Raw genomic sequence first — 16,964 nt, forward strand, 5'->3', positions numbered from 1 at the left:
TTGCCCACTTTTTTCAGACATCATTCTAATAAAATGGAGTATATGCTACATAAACTTGATGTCCAAAGACAGTTGAGATTTTACTTGGACAGAACGAAGGATTTTAGAAAATCTGAACAGCTTTTTATCTCCTACGCTGATAACAAAAAAGGGCTATCTGTGTCTAAAGTTACCTTGTCTAAATGGTTATCAGATTGCATAAAGTTTGTATACTCTTCAACTAATCAGACCTTAGAATACAAGGTGAAAGCTCATTCCACTAGGGAGGTATCCACATCTCTAGCTCACGCAGCTTGTTTGCCTTTGGACACCATTTGTGCAGCCGCCACTTGGTCAAAACCACATACATTTATCATTCATTACAAAGTGGACAGGGCCTCCAGGGACAGAGCTTCCTTTGGTTTCACTGTTCTCAGGAATGTACTCCAGTGAGCCACCCAGGGTTTGGGTACTTGGGACGCTACCCATGTGTAAGAACAAATGGCGAGATTGAACAACTTCACATAAAGAAGTTATGTTCTTACCATAACGTTCCATGTGAGTTGTTCATCTCATCTTTGTTCTTACATTTCCCACCCTCCATCCCCCTCTGGGTTCTTGAAGACCGGTTATGACTGGAGGTCTGGTTGGGTTTGTCTACTGTCTTTTTCTTCTACCAGACTTTCTTCCTGTGGTTAACTGTACATATATGTTTTTATATGTTTTTTTATATATACACATATTGACATTTAGGGTATATTAGGCTGTTTCTTTGTTGCTGAATTCAGCAAATTAGATCTGAGGGTTAGTCAGAGAGCATCATGGGATAGATGCTGTGCCTCGAGCTAATGAAAGATCTTGAGCTTGGAAAGCGGCTGACTCGGAGCCGGTACCCACATGTAAGAACAAAGGCTAGATGAACAACTCACATGGAACGTGATGGTAAGAACATAAGTTCTTTTTTGTAACTACTAAGAAGAATGATAGAAATAGGATGAATTGTAAGACTTCTTTGCTGGGCAACGGATACATTATTACTAAATAAATAGCTGGATTAAGAACTAGCAACATTCTAATATCTGTAGTGACTATATCACATGAAGTTTAGTGTGTAAGTTGTGCATTTCTGGTTCTAATATATTAGAGTTTTAGAAAATTTAGGTTTCATGGCAAGAAAAAAAGGCTATGTTTTGCTTTCTGAGTAAGTAAATCAATGAACTTAACTGCAATCAAAAGATTTTGAATCTGTTGTTTTGTCTCTGTATATATTTAACCTTACTTTCACTGTTGATTAGCTTTTCAAATTCAATTGCTGACCACAATTCTTCTTGCTAGCCTAGCTTCAGTCTGGCTTTTTTTTCATGCATGCTGACCTGGAACTCTTCCTTTGCCTTAGCTGCGATAATTGCGACTCAGCTTACAACACCATACATACGCATCGCCCCTGCTGCAGGCGACAGCCAACTAACAGGTTAGACAATCAAGTTTCAACAGTCATCTTGACAAGTTTTTTTTTCTGTTTTTTTTTTTTTTTTTAAGTGTTGCATTTCTCATTCCCTGCCTGTTGAGTCTTGTTTGCCCCTCACCACCTTCGAGCGTCTTTGTTTAGCTCTGGTGTTTCAGAAAGTTTAATGCAACTCCCAGGCATACACAGCTTTTAATCTGCCCATGGACATGCCACTCTGCACTGCATGCTTTCATTACACTTTTTGTTTTACTGTGGGTTGTAGTTGTTGAAATACTTCTGTTAGTTTTTTTGTCGTATTAAAATAAGCAGGGACTTTGTGGTTGGTGCAGAAGCTGTACTGATTATTAGAACCTGTTGTTTCTGACATTTTACTTGAGGATTTGTTTCATATTAAAAGAGAAATGTAGACATAGTAAGACCTCATCTCTCATAGCAATTATAAAAGAATACAGAATACAGCTGCCTTTTTTACTTGCTCATGAGGAAGAGAACTTTCTCACTGATCACAGTCATGGGCCTTTGACGACTCTAATTTCCAAAAGCAACGAGTGAAAGAGGGATTTCTTTTATGAAGGTACTACTGTATACGTATCCAGCTGTTATTCTCAACCAGAGAATGTTAATCATGGTGTGTAGTATTTTAAATGTGCGTGTACTATTTGCACAATTTGCTTTACTTGCTCTCATTGTTTTTTTGTTTGTTTTGTTTTTTGTTTGTTTTGTTTTAATGAGTTTACCATTTGGATGATCTATGTTTATTGTTTCAGCCTTTTCCAGGCTTTCTGATAACGTCTATAAAAATATCCAAATCAGTATGCAGATATATCAACTGTTTATTCAGTGATTATAGCAGAAGTGTTATTTAGATCATCACTTATTTTGCAGGAAGCAAACAGTTGGTACTGTTAGTAATCCTTGGTGCTCAATGAGGACACATGATTGTAGTTCTTACCTGGAATAATTGTTTTTTTCATTTCACTTTTACTGTAGCTGTATCCCTTGTAAACATGCCCATGTTAAACACAGATTTACTAGCAAAAGTACTTTATTTTCTTTCTGCTAGCCTAGCTATGAGTCAGCATTGTTGACAACAGCATGACATCACAGCTGTAGGCACACCTACACATTTTCATCATATACAAATGCTTCCAATGAGGTTTTGGATGTATGTCATTGTACAAACTACTGCAGTTAGAAATTATGAATGTCTGTTCAGTGCAAGGAATTTAGAACTGTTTGCATGTCATGTTGCATATTTCTTGTTAAAAGGCTCATGGTCAGCCATTAATATTTGTCTGTGTGTCTCAAGAAATGTGTGATGTTTACAGGCAAAGGGATTTTCTTGTGTGCGTGTGTGTGATACACCTTACAGTACATTTTAGAGGCTGACCACAAGCGGGTTCTCTTCATATTATCAATGCTATGACCTTGTATGAGAGGGATCAGCTTAGTGAATGATGTGCACAAATATTTTATTACATAAATTGACACTGAAATACAGAGCAGCTGTCAGGTTTTCTACCTAATATTAGCATGTTTTAGGGGTGGGAGGGCTTTGTCTGAGCTTCAGCAAGCAGGCAGGTATCTTTACCCCGTTTTGTTCTCATTTAGGATTTTTAAAGCTACTTTAAAGATTAAGAAACTATTGAGAAAAGCAATAACATGGTGGAATTTAAAGAAACTTCATAAGAAGACATATTAATATAATTTTTCCTGAAGTTACTTGTTATGGCAAGTGATGTGAGTGTTTATCATAGAACTACATTGAAACAATATGAAAGAATAAATGATGTGAGATCAGATGTCAGTTCTATTCAAAAGACAAGTAGTATACTTAACGTCACAATGAAAACTAAGGGAAAAGAAATACATTTGTCAAGAGGAGCTAAAAAGAGAAATTAATTAAATGAACTGAAAAACAGGCCCAGGTATCAAAATGACAGAAATATTGCCATTCCAGACACTGTAAAAGATAGGAACATGTGTCCTAAAATTTTATTCATTGAATCATTACAGAGTCCAGAGTAGGTGCAAAATGTGAAAGAGAAAATATACATCGTGGGAAAATTATTAAAGAAACTAAAGGGCCCAGATATGTGGTACCACATATCATTCCTATCAAAGAACATAATTTTTGGTGACTGCAAAGAGCAAATTTACAGGGATAAAATGGGGATACTTGACAGTGTAAAAAAACTGGGCATTTTTTTTAAAGAGGTTATCAAACAGGACAAATTCTATATTCAGCAAGATCAGAGCTTTATAAAAAGGAATACTGATAACTTTAACTTACCTATTGGTATTATGGTGTAGGGGGTGGAGTCCTGATTATGACCCAGAAGACCCAGGTATGAGTAGCTACCTGGGGATTGGAGGAGCTGATTAAGGATTGGAGGATTTGACTGCGGACTGGAAGAGCTGATTGGGGATTGGAGAAGCTGCCTGGGGATTAGGAGAGCTGATTGGGGGATTGGAGGAGCTGACTGGAGATTGGAGGAACTGCCTGGAGATTGGAGGAGCTGATTGGGGACTGGAGGAGCTTCCTGGAAACTGGAGGAACTGACTGGGGAAGCTGAGTTGTAAAGAACCTAGGGGTATGGATAGGTTAGAGCGCTCAGTGATTACCAGTGGCCACGGTACCGTGGCCATGTATGAGAGGTATCGGGTTACTGAATGATACTACCATGTAGTTAGGGTTGGGCTCTCATACACCCAAGTATCACCTCATGATAAGTTTCTGAGCATGCATGGGGATTGGCTAGGATAAGAAAACTTTGTACTTGAATAAGAATTATGATAACCACTTTGATGTGTCTCTTGTGTTTCAGTTTGTTGGTGACTTGCACATTATCCTGGCCTGTGAGCATCCAATTAGAGGAGACACTTCCTTGGATGGAGATTTTGGGAGGGGTTATCTTATTACTGGAAGAAGAACTAAATGGATTAAGTCTTGGGGTAGCTTACAACATTATATGAAGTCAGCAACAGACTACACAAGAAAAAATATTTATCCCAAAACATTAACAACTGAAGAGAAAGGTCAGATAATTTATAGCAAAACAACAGATGAAGTCAATTCTCCAGTGATTAAAATATAAAGTGAAAATGAATGTTTTTACAAAAAAGAAGAAGCAGAATCTGAAGTCACTGAAACAGAATGGGAATCTTACAGAAGTTATATTTCTGTATAATTTTGTTGACCCCAGTCTGCATCAACTATCAGCTGCTTCCCTTTGCCAATTATCCCATGCATTTCTCCTTCACCAAGTGTAAGAGACTATTGAGAGGGGCCATCATTTTCCCAGCCATCAGAGTTTTTTCTTTACTAATTATAACCCTTTTGTGGATGTCAGGTAACACACTGTAAAGCTTAGAGTCCAATGAACATCAGTAAGGACATGGCACGCCTTCCATAAATGATGGAACCCTGTCAGGACTGCCCTATCACATTGGAAGCCAGTGTTCCTGTGTGGTTTGAGGGCTTTACTGAAGAATCAGCTAAAAGTTCATGCACCCTGGGCACAAGCACTCCCCCCAAAGACAAGTGAGCTGGCTTGTGCAATGTCATTCCTCCCTTTTCCCTTTCAGCTCCAAAGGTAACTTAATTACTAATCAAAGCCAGCTGACCTGGATCATAGTCAGAGCTTTATCTCCATATACCACTAGAACTGATAGTCAACAGAAGAAGATTCAGACAAGATAAAGATTTTCCAAACAGTCAAAAAAATGGAAGAAGAAAAAAGAAAATGTACAAAACTAACACATGAACATGACAAGTACAAAAAACATTTCCCCATCTAACAACTTTCCCAAGCAGGAAGCAAACTGCTTTATATGGCCACACCAAATGTGTTTGGAAATAGAGGGAGTTTTGAAAAGTCAAACATTAGTTTGCAAGTGCAGTACTGAGATGAAGCTAAGAAGTAGTACACAAATAGGGGGAAAGCTCTCTGGGAAGAAGAAATATGTAATGATATATAATATTTTAGAAAACTGATGAAGCAGAGGACTATGTATGGAGTAATCAGATGAAATGATGTACCTTATATCAGGGAGAAAAAAAGGAATGCAAACAGAGAAAGAGAAAAATCTTGAAAGCAGTGAGTGTACTGTGGTGTTAAAACAATCAGTAAACACAATGGAGCCTTGCCCTGCTTACCAGTGGGTGAACTGTTAGTTTTAATAAAGACTGGAAAAACTGTTTTCAGTGTTCATGAATTAGAAATGAACATTAACTATTATAAATATATTTGCAATAAATTGTAATGGAGAAATATGAAGTCTACAATAGCACTGAAGTTTAAGATTGTTTTTACTTTAGCTAATATTGAAAGAAGGAGGTATCTAGAGATGTTGCATAAGAATTTCAATTTTACCTTTTTTATTTTATTGAATAAAAGACTTAACATTGTTAGGATAACATTAAAATATTAATTTGATTTATAAAGACAGTGAAAGTTCCCCAAAATGGGGGCTAGAATTTGTCACATATAGAAAAGTTCCATTACTCTGGTGTCAAAATATTATCCAAGCTTGTTTGGTTACCATGGCTACCAGTGCTGAACCAGACATTTCTTTTGTATTCAGTTTTGCAGAAAATCCTTCAGGTAAGAAGATATCGCAGCTTCACCATTCGGAAACAAATTAGAGAGAAAAAAGTTGAAAATTGGCAGTCTGAGATACAGCAAAGAAGATTAGGTCTCTGAGCAATTAAGGAGGTGTATCCTATATCCAAGTGGTCAGGGTTTGATTATTTCCGCCTTGATTTATCTACTGTGTAAATCTGAGCAAGTTCCTTAACCAGACAGTACTTCTGTGTTGACCCTAAAAAGAGACACTAGTGCCAATGGGCTTGCCTGGTTAGCAAATGTAAAAATAAATAAATGCACCGTGCAAAAGGTATGGGTAGACTGTAGAGTAAGGTTAAAATGAACTTGCAATGATGTGGTCACATGAGAAGCAACACAAAAAACAATATTGTGACATGAGTGTCTAGACACTGAATTGTCCAGTTGTGCCTTTCATTTTGTACAGAAGTAGTGCTGTTCACTTTTAAAATCAAGCAGTTTTACCTGTATTCTTCAAGCATACATCACTTTCAAATTAATGTTTTGCATGCTTTGAGAGTTTCTCTAATTGCATCAAACACTACTTTTTATAGGTTCATAGGTTTGTACCAGGCTAATGACCACAAGGGCCTTTTTAAGCTTAGCAATGCATCCTAAAATATACACATTACTAATGGCATATAAACACCACAGCATCTAGATCTGAACCTTGATACCATGGCATAAACATGACACATTTGAGACTGTTTCCACCATTTGTCATAGACAACAGATGCATGTAAGATATGAGCAAATAGAAAAGATTTTCTGGTTGGTGCCAACAACATAACCAGCAACCATTTAAGGATAGTGTTTCTCTGTTTTTAGGTTCATAGGTAGGTACTAGACTATCTGCCTGAAGGCATTTATACTTCTAGCCAGAATGTGTTGGCTTTCGCTGCCCCCTTAGATTAGTTCCCTGTGCCTCTGTCCAGTAGAGCCACTAAAGTGATCCCCTGGGTAAACTTTCTGTTTCCCACCCACTCGTCAAGGATTCTCTTCAAGAGTGCTAGCAAGGAGCTCTGCCTGATGTAGATTGGAATCTTGTTCCAAAGCATAAGAAGTCTCTGGGACAGGAATCTATCCCTCCAGCATGTCCTATTTATTGTTGTGGTGATGTTTAGATCCCTCGAGCGTGTGGCTCGAGGGGATAAGGTTTTCTTTAGGTTGAGCATGTCCATCAATTCTGGGTTGGACATGGCCTTGTATGTCAGGCAGAGATCACCTCTGAACTGTCGGTATGCAACCGAGTACAGCTGGAGTTTCTTCAGTCGAGCTGCATAGGGCATCTGTTTGAGGCCAGTGATCCTCTTGGTGAGGTACTTCTGTGGTCTTTCCAGCTGTTGCAGGTGTCTTGTAAGGTACATCCCAAATGGGGCGTTGTACTTTATGATGAGTCTGATGAATGATGAGTAGAGGGGCACAATGACCTCTTCTGATCTGGATGCAAACCCTTTTGTGATTAGGTGGGCCACATAAAAGAATTTTCTAACCACTTTGGCAATGTGATTATCAAAGGAGAGATTACTATATACTTGGGTCCCCAGATCCCTTATTACGCTTTCCGTATTTAGGGGACTACCACCTATGTGGTAGTTTGTAGGTACTTTGTTATTTCCAAAGGGAATAACTATGCACTTTTTGGGATTTAGCTTGAGGCCATGATTTTGACACCAGGTATCCGTCTCAGTGAGACCCTTTTGGAGGATGTCTTTGTCAGCTGGTGAGTCAATTATAGCCCCTAGTTTGCAGTCGTCTGCGAACTTTGTCAGCCATCATCCTCCTGTGCTTGTCTGTACCTCTGAGAAGTATTTGCCGAACAGGAGGGGTCCTAGGACTGAGCCCTGGGGAAACACCACTTGTAACCGGTTTACAGTCAGACCTAGCTCTCGCAACTCTTACCATGTGGGTTCTGTCCGTGAGCTAGTTGGCAACCCATCTCGTGACGTAGGGGTTTATGTTCAGGCTGGTGAGCTTGTCTATAATACCTGAATGGGGAATGGTGTTGAAGGCCTTTGCAAGGTCTAGGTAGGCTGTGTGTACCACCTTTCCCTCATCTATAGCCTTGGTAACTGTCTCAAAGAAGTCCACCAGGTTTAGGAAGCATGATCTGCCCTTAACAAAGCCAAACAGTTTATATAGTATATTTACAGTATATATATATATATATATATATATATATATATATATATATATATATATATATATATATATATATATATACACACACACACACACACACACACACACACACACACACACCTATTTAATATATGAAATTGTGTAATAAAGCATGAGACAGTAGGTATGATGCAGATATTAGTTTGTTCATATGCAAATACTAGGCTAGCCACACTTTCAGACCATTTTCAGCCTAGCCAGTTTCTCTTCAAAGATGGGAATCAAACAGTGTATCTTGTGCCTGTGAGGTAAACACCTTAATCATTCTGCCAAGCCCCAACCAGTGAGCCCAGTACTCCGTAGCACTGTAAGGTATGCCAAAGGCGTAAGAGCCCCACAATCAATGTGCATGTGGTAATATCTGTACCAAGCACACAACACTTTGCTTCATTGCACTTATGACATGGCCATTTGTATAGTTTCTGGTTTGAATCTTAAATTTAGTCCTTTTTGTGATAATGATATATTTTAGCACATTTTTTACATACACTTATTCCCCTATACAGGATTACAACTTTCCAGCCACATGGAAATGTTATATAAGATTTTCAGACTGGCCATACCAAGGACCTTATTCATTATGTGATTTCATTTGTAAATATCATCTCAATTTCATTTAAATAATTTTCATTTTTGTTCTGAATTACATGAATTTAGTGCTTATAGTCCTGCTGTTTCTGCTTCATAGAAGTTGGTCTGAATGTTTCAGATCAAAATATTAAGGTTTGAAAGACATGTAAGCATTTGTTGAAAAATAATATTTAAAAAGCATTTTGCCCATTTTAATTCACTAATTTCTGCACTGACTTATGTATTAACTATACTTAATTTTAATATGGCATGGTAGTCATTTTAGGGATCCTTCTTTCTGATTATTGCATGACATTGTATAGTTTCTTTTGTAAATGTTGCTTTATTTTTTTTTCAAATCCCAATGTCAATTAAAGTTGCACAAATTCAATGTTGTAATTCTAGTAATAGTTATCCACATATAAACCGCTGAAAGACTGAACTCAAAATGTTAAGTGCTGGGAAATTTTAGACATTTGTAAAAAAATAATGTTTAGAAAAAAATGTGTTGCCCATGTTACCTAACTGACTGCAGTCAAGGATTACAACTGTTTAACAGCAAAAATGTTGGCTTAAAATTCTCAAGTTTGCCATTTTAAAGGGCCCTTCTATGTTACTGTTGTGTACCACAGCAGAGTTTGTTTTGTAAGTAATTTGTCTTTAATCTGTTGTGTAGTTCGCCAACTTCCTATTATGAGTCATGGATAGAACTGTGTGAGGTAAGTGTGGATATGAAGAGGTGAAATGTTTGCTCACATAGTACTGGTTTAGTTGAGGGTTTGGTGTAGTGTGTGTTACATGTGAGTGGCGTGTGATGGTGTATGTTTAATTTGTTTGAAGAGTTGACTAGTTGTGTTTTTGATACTTTTTTCAGCAGAGTGTGTTTTATTCATATATGGTGTGATTTACAGTTGCATACTCATGTATCTATCTAATATATATAGTTACGTTCTTTTACATTGTGGACAAACTTTCATTGACATAAAATATGTCGTGATGATGTGATAATGCAGATGCGGAACCACAATACAAGTAATAAGATGCTGTTTAAAAAATAATACTTGTTTTGCTTACCCATAATGCATTGCAGTGGTATATAAGCCATTGCTCAGTATCTAGCATAACATTGTTTTTTTGTTTGCAGTTACAGAGAAAAAATGATTAAACAGTAAAATTGCAAAAATAAATAACGCAATATAATTCTCACTTTTTGCAAAATCACTTGCCACTTTAACATAAGCAATGAAACTGGAAATAAAATTAATTGTAAACAATTCTTCAGGAAGTGACAAAACATTTTAAATAACATAATTTTAACACCCTATTAAAATATACTGTGGTAATTATTTAAATAAAAAGGGATAAATGGAATATACAGGTGTTTAGCTAGTGTGGTACAGGAAATATCCTGCCCTGTAGGATTAGAAAACTGTTTAATGACCAATGGTAAAATATTATTCATTATGAAACTGTTTATTTGAACTTCAGTGCAAGATATTTCATCACACACCAGATCCAGAATAATTCTATAAATAAGTGAATAAGTTCCTGAGAATCAGTAAAATGCCCAGTTCAGGTTCTTCAATTAGTGCTACATTGAGAAAATGTGATTCAGAAGTATGTATAGCTGCAATAAGAAATACTTAATTATCAGCTCATTAACATGTCTTTGAATCAAACACACCACTAATTCCACTAGTGTTCTCCCTAGAAGTCCTTACATCACATTAACAAAGGCGCACCCCACATGCAAACACATTTAGATGACCACACACACACACACACACAGACACACACACGCACAGACATGCACGCACACATACACACACACACACAATAACACGTACTCCCATCACCACACACATGCACACAATAACACATACTCCCATCATCACACATGTGCACACAATAACACATACTCCATTCATCGCACACATGCACGCAGTAACACATACTCCCATCACCACAGACATACACACAGTAACACATACTCCCATCACCACACACATGCACACAGTAACACATATTCCTATTACCACACACATGCACACAGTAACACATACTACCATCACCACAGACATACACACAGTAACACATACTCCCATCACCACAGACATACACACAGTAACACATATTCCCATCACCACAGACATACACACAGTAACACATACTCCCATCACCACACACATATACATAGTAACACATAATCCTATCATCACACACATGCACATGGTAACACATACTCCTATCATCACACACATGCACACAGTAACACATACTCCCATCACCACAGACATACACACAATAACACTCCCATCACCACACACATGCACACAGTAACACATACTCCCATCACCACACACATACACACAATAACACATACTCCCATCATCACACATGTACGCACAATAACACATACTCCCGTCATCGCACACATGCACGCAGTAACACATACTCCAATCACCACAGACATACACACAGTAACACATACTCCCATCACCACACACATGCACACAGTAACACATATTCCTATTACCACAGACAATCACCACAGACATACACACAGTAACACATACTCCCATCACCACAGACATACACACAGTAACACATACTCCCATCACCACAGACATACACACAGTAACACATATTTCCATCACCACAGACATACACACAGTAACACATACTCCCATCACCACACACATATACATAGTAACACATAATCCTATCATCACACACATGCACATGGTAACACATACTCCTATCATCACACACATGCACACAGTAACACATACTCCCATCACCACACACATACACACAATAACACATACTCCCATCATCACACATGTACACACAATAACACATACTCCCGTCATCGCACACATGCACGCAGTAACACATACTCCAATCACCACAGACATACACAGAGTAACACATACTCCCATCACCACACACATGCACGCAGTAACACCTACTCCCATCACCACAGACATACACACAGTAACACATGCTCTCATCACTGCACACATTCACAGAATAACACATACTCCTATCACCACACACACATGCACACAGTAACACATACTCCCATCACCACAGACATGCACACAGTAACACATACGCCCATCACCACAGACATACACACAGTAACACCTACTCCCATCACCACAGACATACACACAGTAACACATGCTCTCATCACTGCACACATTCACAGAGTAACACATACTCCCATCACTGCACACATTCACACAGTAATACATACTCCCATCACCACACACACACACACACACACACACACACACACACACACACACACACACACACACATACAATAACACGTACTTCCATCACCACACACAAGCATTCAATAACACATACTCCCATCTTCACACATTTGCTGAACTTACCTACACCACGAGTACACCCACTGGAGTGAATAGGTGCTGGATATGCCATCAAGGAAGGATAGTTGGAGTTAACAATAGTACATGTTTTTATTAGTTATGGTTTACTTATATTATATTTGTATTAGCTATGGTTTATTTTTATTATTTTATGGGAGAATTTTTACTTTCAAGTTTTGCACTGGGGAACAGTGAATTTGGGGTTTAGGGAAGGTAGGGTTGTAGGATAATTTCAGAGGAATATAGTATTTAGAACATGTGAAATGTCATAGGTTTCATGCATGTGGTTGGTGTATGAGAAGCTAAGAAGTTTTCAGAAGGGTCGGTCATTTATATGGATGCCTTTAGTCAGGAAGATGGCTGCATGAGTGAGCTGTTTCTTGAATTTCTGAGCTAAGTGTAGATTTCTATTGTGGAGAGTTGTTTTTTCTTCAATTTGTGTTTGCCACAGGTGTCAGCTGTAATTATGAGGAAGAAGGATGAACAAGTTTGCTTTACTTTATTGTATTAATATAATGCAGAATGTGCTATTGATGCATTCTACACATTTATGTTTTATGTTTTTTCTCTTGAGTGTTATTTGGTTGTGTAGATCTCCTCTACTGAGGATGGGATGTTTTTAAATAGTAATTTCACCTCTATTTTAAGGTGCTTCAACAAAGTATTAGTTTAAGGGTGTGCACACACACACACACACACATACACACACACACACACACATATATATATATATATATATATCTATGGGTCTACTTCAGTAGACTGACCTCTCACTTAACCGACTCCCACTTCACCGAGATGAACGGACCAACAACTTCAGAAGACCGACACCCAGAACACCAATTTTTCACATGAGGTAAGTAACCAATTGGCCATCCTGTTGAACTTTGCCCCTTACTCCCTCCGCAGAAGTGCGATCTCGGAGTTGGTATATGGGGTCACCCCTTACATGGGGAGGGGTGGGTTTAGTGGTGTGAAGCCTCCACATAAGTGGGTTTAGTTTTGTTTAGTTTAGTTTTTTTATTAGGGATGGCCAAGCAGTTACTTACCTGGTGTGAAAAGTCTATGTTCTGGATGTCATTCTTCTGAAGTTGTCAGTCCTTTTGTCTCAGCCAAGTGTGAGTCAGGTAAGTGAAATGTCGGTCCACTGAAGTAGACCCATATATATATATTTATATATATATATATATATATATATATATATATATATTTATATAATTATTTGGGAAAGCCTAAGTATGACAGAGCCTATTTTCAGCAGTGGCCTAGGGAGAAACCCTCCAGATGCATGTCTTTGGAATGTGGGAGGAAACTGGAATACCCAGAAGAAATGCACACACACAGGGAGGACATGCAGACTCCACACAAAAGGTACCCCAGCCGAGCATTGAACCTGAGAACCTCTTGTTGTGAGGCGACAATGTTAACTGCTGCACCACTGCACTGTCCATACATACATGCATGTATGTGTGTGTGTGTGTGTGTGTGTGTGCACTACAAATTGTCAAATTGTAATATATATGCAAGTGAGGGGTGTGGGAGTAAAACCTCCATGTCAGGGTGTGAGGGTGAATGAATCCCCCTCCATGTAAAATAGTTTTACATGATAAGTATGCTGGTGTCATCTTCTGAGGCTGGTAAGATATTGCAGGATGATTAGGTATTTGGTATTTGGATGTCTGATGTTTTGTACATATAGCCATAGCATTGGATGAATTAGTTTTAGATTTAGTCAAACTCAGTAATAGCTGACCCTCACAAAATTCATCCACAACCTGTTGGTAACCTTCCCATAAAACTATAAATTATTTCACATCAAAAACAATCAGAAAAACAAACCATATTGGTCTCCTTTGATGAATGTTCCACATACATGCACAGAGACCTGCAATCTCTTCCATGTACAACATTACTAAACCAACAATAATACTTTCCTCCCATATACCTTACACACACACACACACATATATATATATATATATATCTATATATATATCTATATCTATAAATATATATATATATATCTATATATATATCTATATCTATAAATATATATATATGCACTCCATGGTCTCACAACCATGAATATTCAAACTGACAGCAGCAGTAGGTTCATAGGTAAGTACATTCTGCTGCAAGCCTAGCCAATAGCCAGAGGTTCGAATCAAATCATGCACCTTGTATCTGTGAGTTAAAGACATTTCTTCATCTGGTTCTTAATCTAAAACAGAATGCTGTAGCATCCTTGAGCTGGTTCAGTGTCTGGATTTCTGGGCTACTCGCAATCCGAAGAGTAAAAAAAGTCATTCAGACAAACCATTCAGTAAAAACTGCAAGGAACGTGTCAGCCATGCTAAAGCCTTCACTGTGTAATACCTTAAATCTCCTGCGATAGAGGACAGTATATGCAAATGACTCCTTAAAGGAGCTACATGGCTAGTGAATGGCCATAACTTTTTACTTTTGATGTTTTATCTGTACATTTAGGCCAATAACGCCAAACTGCCTTAGTTGTAGACAAGAATGTGTAAACTCTTTTGAGTTCATTAGTGCAACATGAGTGGATATTTATTTCTGGATTACTGGGAGATGCTGGAAGTTATCTGCCTGCCTGTGGCATTATCAGCCATATCAATGCCCTTGAAGATTTCCTGTGTATAGAATCTTTGCTATTTTTCCTCCTGTGATCATCTTTTAAGTCCAATGGCCCACCTGCTTTATTCCTCTGTTGAAGATCCTAGGTGCCTGTTTGCTGTTTCTGCTTTAATAAAAAGTTGTTTTTTGTGACTGCTTGCTGCACACCTTAATACAGCTGGTTTTCTAAATGACTGTCTTAAACTTGTATTCTTATATTGTACTGCATAGCATAGCCCAGTGTTCCAACACAGCAGGCTGCCCTGAGCTGCTACAGTTACTAGCCTGAATTGACCTTTTTCCAGTCACAACAACACCAAGGAAGTGACTGTTTTAAAATATTTTTCCATCATCTGGGTGCTGTTTAAGTACAAATATCGCTAGTGTGTTACGGGTGGTTCTTTGTGCTGGGAACCAAGGGCTTCTTTTTTTATACTTTTTTTGTTTTTTCGTATAAGAAAATAAAAATTACTAGAGCTCAGGATGTTTGCTTGCTGCAGGCTTTAACAGAGATGTTATTCTGACCAACTATTGACTTTAAACGTTTAGTCCTAATGTGCTGAGTTTGGATGCGCTGCTCCGAGACTCTCAGCTGCACATGGTTTCTACAATAGATAACCAGATTAGGTTACTTTTACCTGATATGATCTGCTTTCACTCCCGGCAAACTGTTCTACTTACGTGGTGGCACACCGTGTACTTAGTACAAGTAGTTTTAAATTGATGTAGACCTGTTTGTTTCTTGCTTGCCTTTCACTGGACTTATTTTTCCCCAACCTGTTTTGGCAACATAGCAAAATTTGCTGCAGATGTCATTACTGTGTTTGATACTACACTGGATTACACATGTTGTTGGTGTGTATAAGATAACCAAAGAAACGGATGGTGCCAAAAAAAACAATAAAACTTATTTTTACTCAGTTTACTCAGTTTTATTGGTGTGTATAAGATGCCATTACTGTGTTTGATACTACACTGGGTTACACATGTTGTTGGTGTGTATAAGATGCCATTACTGTGTTTGATACTACACTGGATTACACATGTTGCTGGTGTGTATAAGATGGCATTACTGTGTTTGATACTACACTGGGTTACACATTTTATTGGTGTTTACAAGATGTCAGTATTGTGTTTGACACTAAACTGGGTTACACATATTTTTGGTGTTTATAAGATGTCATTACTGTGTTTGATACTGCAGTGGGTTACACATGTTTTAGTGTTTATAAGATGTCATTACTGTGTTTGATACTACACTGGGTTACACATTTTGGTGTTCATAAGATGTAATTACAGTGTATCATACTACACTGGGTTACACATGTTTGTGTTTATGAGATGTCATTACTCTGTTTGATACTACACTGTGTTACACATGTCAGTGTTTATAAGACGTCATTATTATGTTTCATACTACACTGGATTACAAATGTTGTTGGTCTTTATAAGATGTCATTACTGTGTTTGACACTACACTGGGTTAGCCATGTTAATATTATAAGATGACACACTGGGTTACACGTTCTGTTGGTCTTTATAAGATGTCATTACTGGGTTTGATACTACACAGGATTAGCCATTTTGTTGTTTTTTATAAGGTGACACACTGGGTTACATATGTTGTTCTTGTTTATAAGATGTCATTACTGTATTTGATACTACACTGGGTTACACATTTTGTTGGTATTTATAAGATGTCATTACTGTGTTTGATACTACACAGGGTTACACATGTTATTGGTGTTTATTAGATGTCGTTATTGTGTTTGATACTACACTGGGTTAGCCATGTTGCTGGTTTTTATAAGATGACATACTTGGTTACACATGTTGTTGGTGTTTATAAGATGTCAATACTGTGTTTGATACTACACTGGGTTACACATTTTATTGATGTTTTTAAGATGTCATTATTGTGTTTGATACTAAACTTGGTTGCACATGTTGTTGGTGTTTATAAGATGTTATTATTGTGTTTGATACTACACTGGGTTACACATGTTGGTGTTTCTAAGATGTGATTACTGTGTTTGACAACACTGGTTTACACATGTTATCTGTGTTTATAAGATGATACACTGGGTTACACATTTTGTTGGTGTTTTTAAGATGTCATTA

At 37.7% G+C, this 16,964-nt stretch overlaps 1 protein-coding gene across 8 annotated transcripts in view; it reads left to right on the plus strand.

Annotated features, from left to right (window-relative positions):
* Positions 1-16,964, plus strand: part of PTPRM (protein tyrosine phosphatase receptor type M) — a 4,358,319-nt gene that overhangs the window by 2,850,947 nt on the left and 1,490,408 nt on the right. For 7 of the 8 annotated variants that reach the window (XM_044066519.1, XM_044066517.1, XM_044066518.1 and 4 more), the window contains exon 14: positions 1,376-1,450. The exons of the other annotated variant lie outside the window; for it this stretch is intronic. In XM_044066519.1, the coding sequence (XP_043922454.1) occupies positions 1,376-1,450 (75 nt within the window). The remainder of the gene's footprint in view (positions 1-1,375; positions 1,451-16,964) is intronic. 8 annotated transcript variants of the gene reach the window in all.

Source organism: Protopterus annectens, chromosome 3.part1, assembly GCF_019279795.1.
Source record: "Protopterus annectens isolate FY-2018-M chromosome 3.part1, PAN1.0, whole genome shotgun sequence".
Classification (NCBI taxonomy): domain Eukaryota; kingdom Metazoa; phylum Chordata; order Ceratodontiformes; family Protopteridae; genus Protopterus; species Protopterus annectens.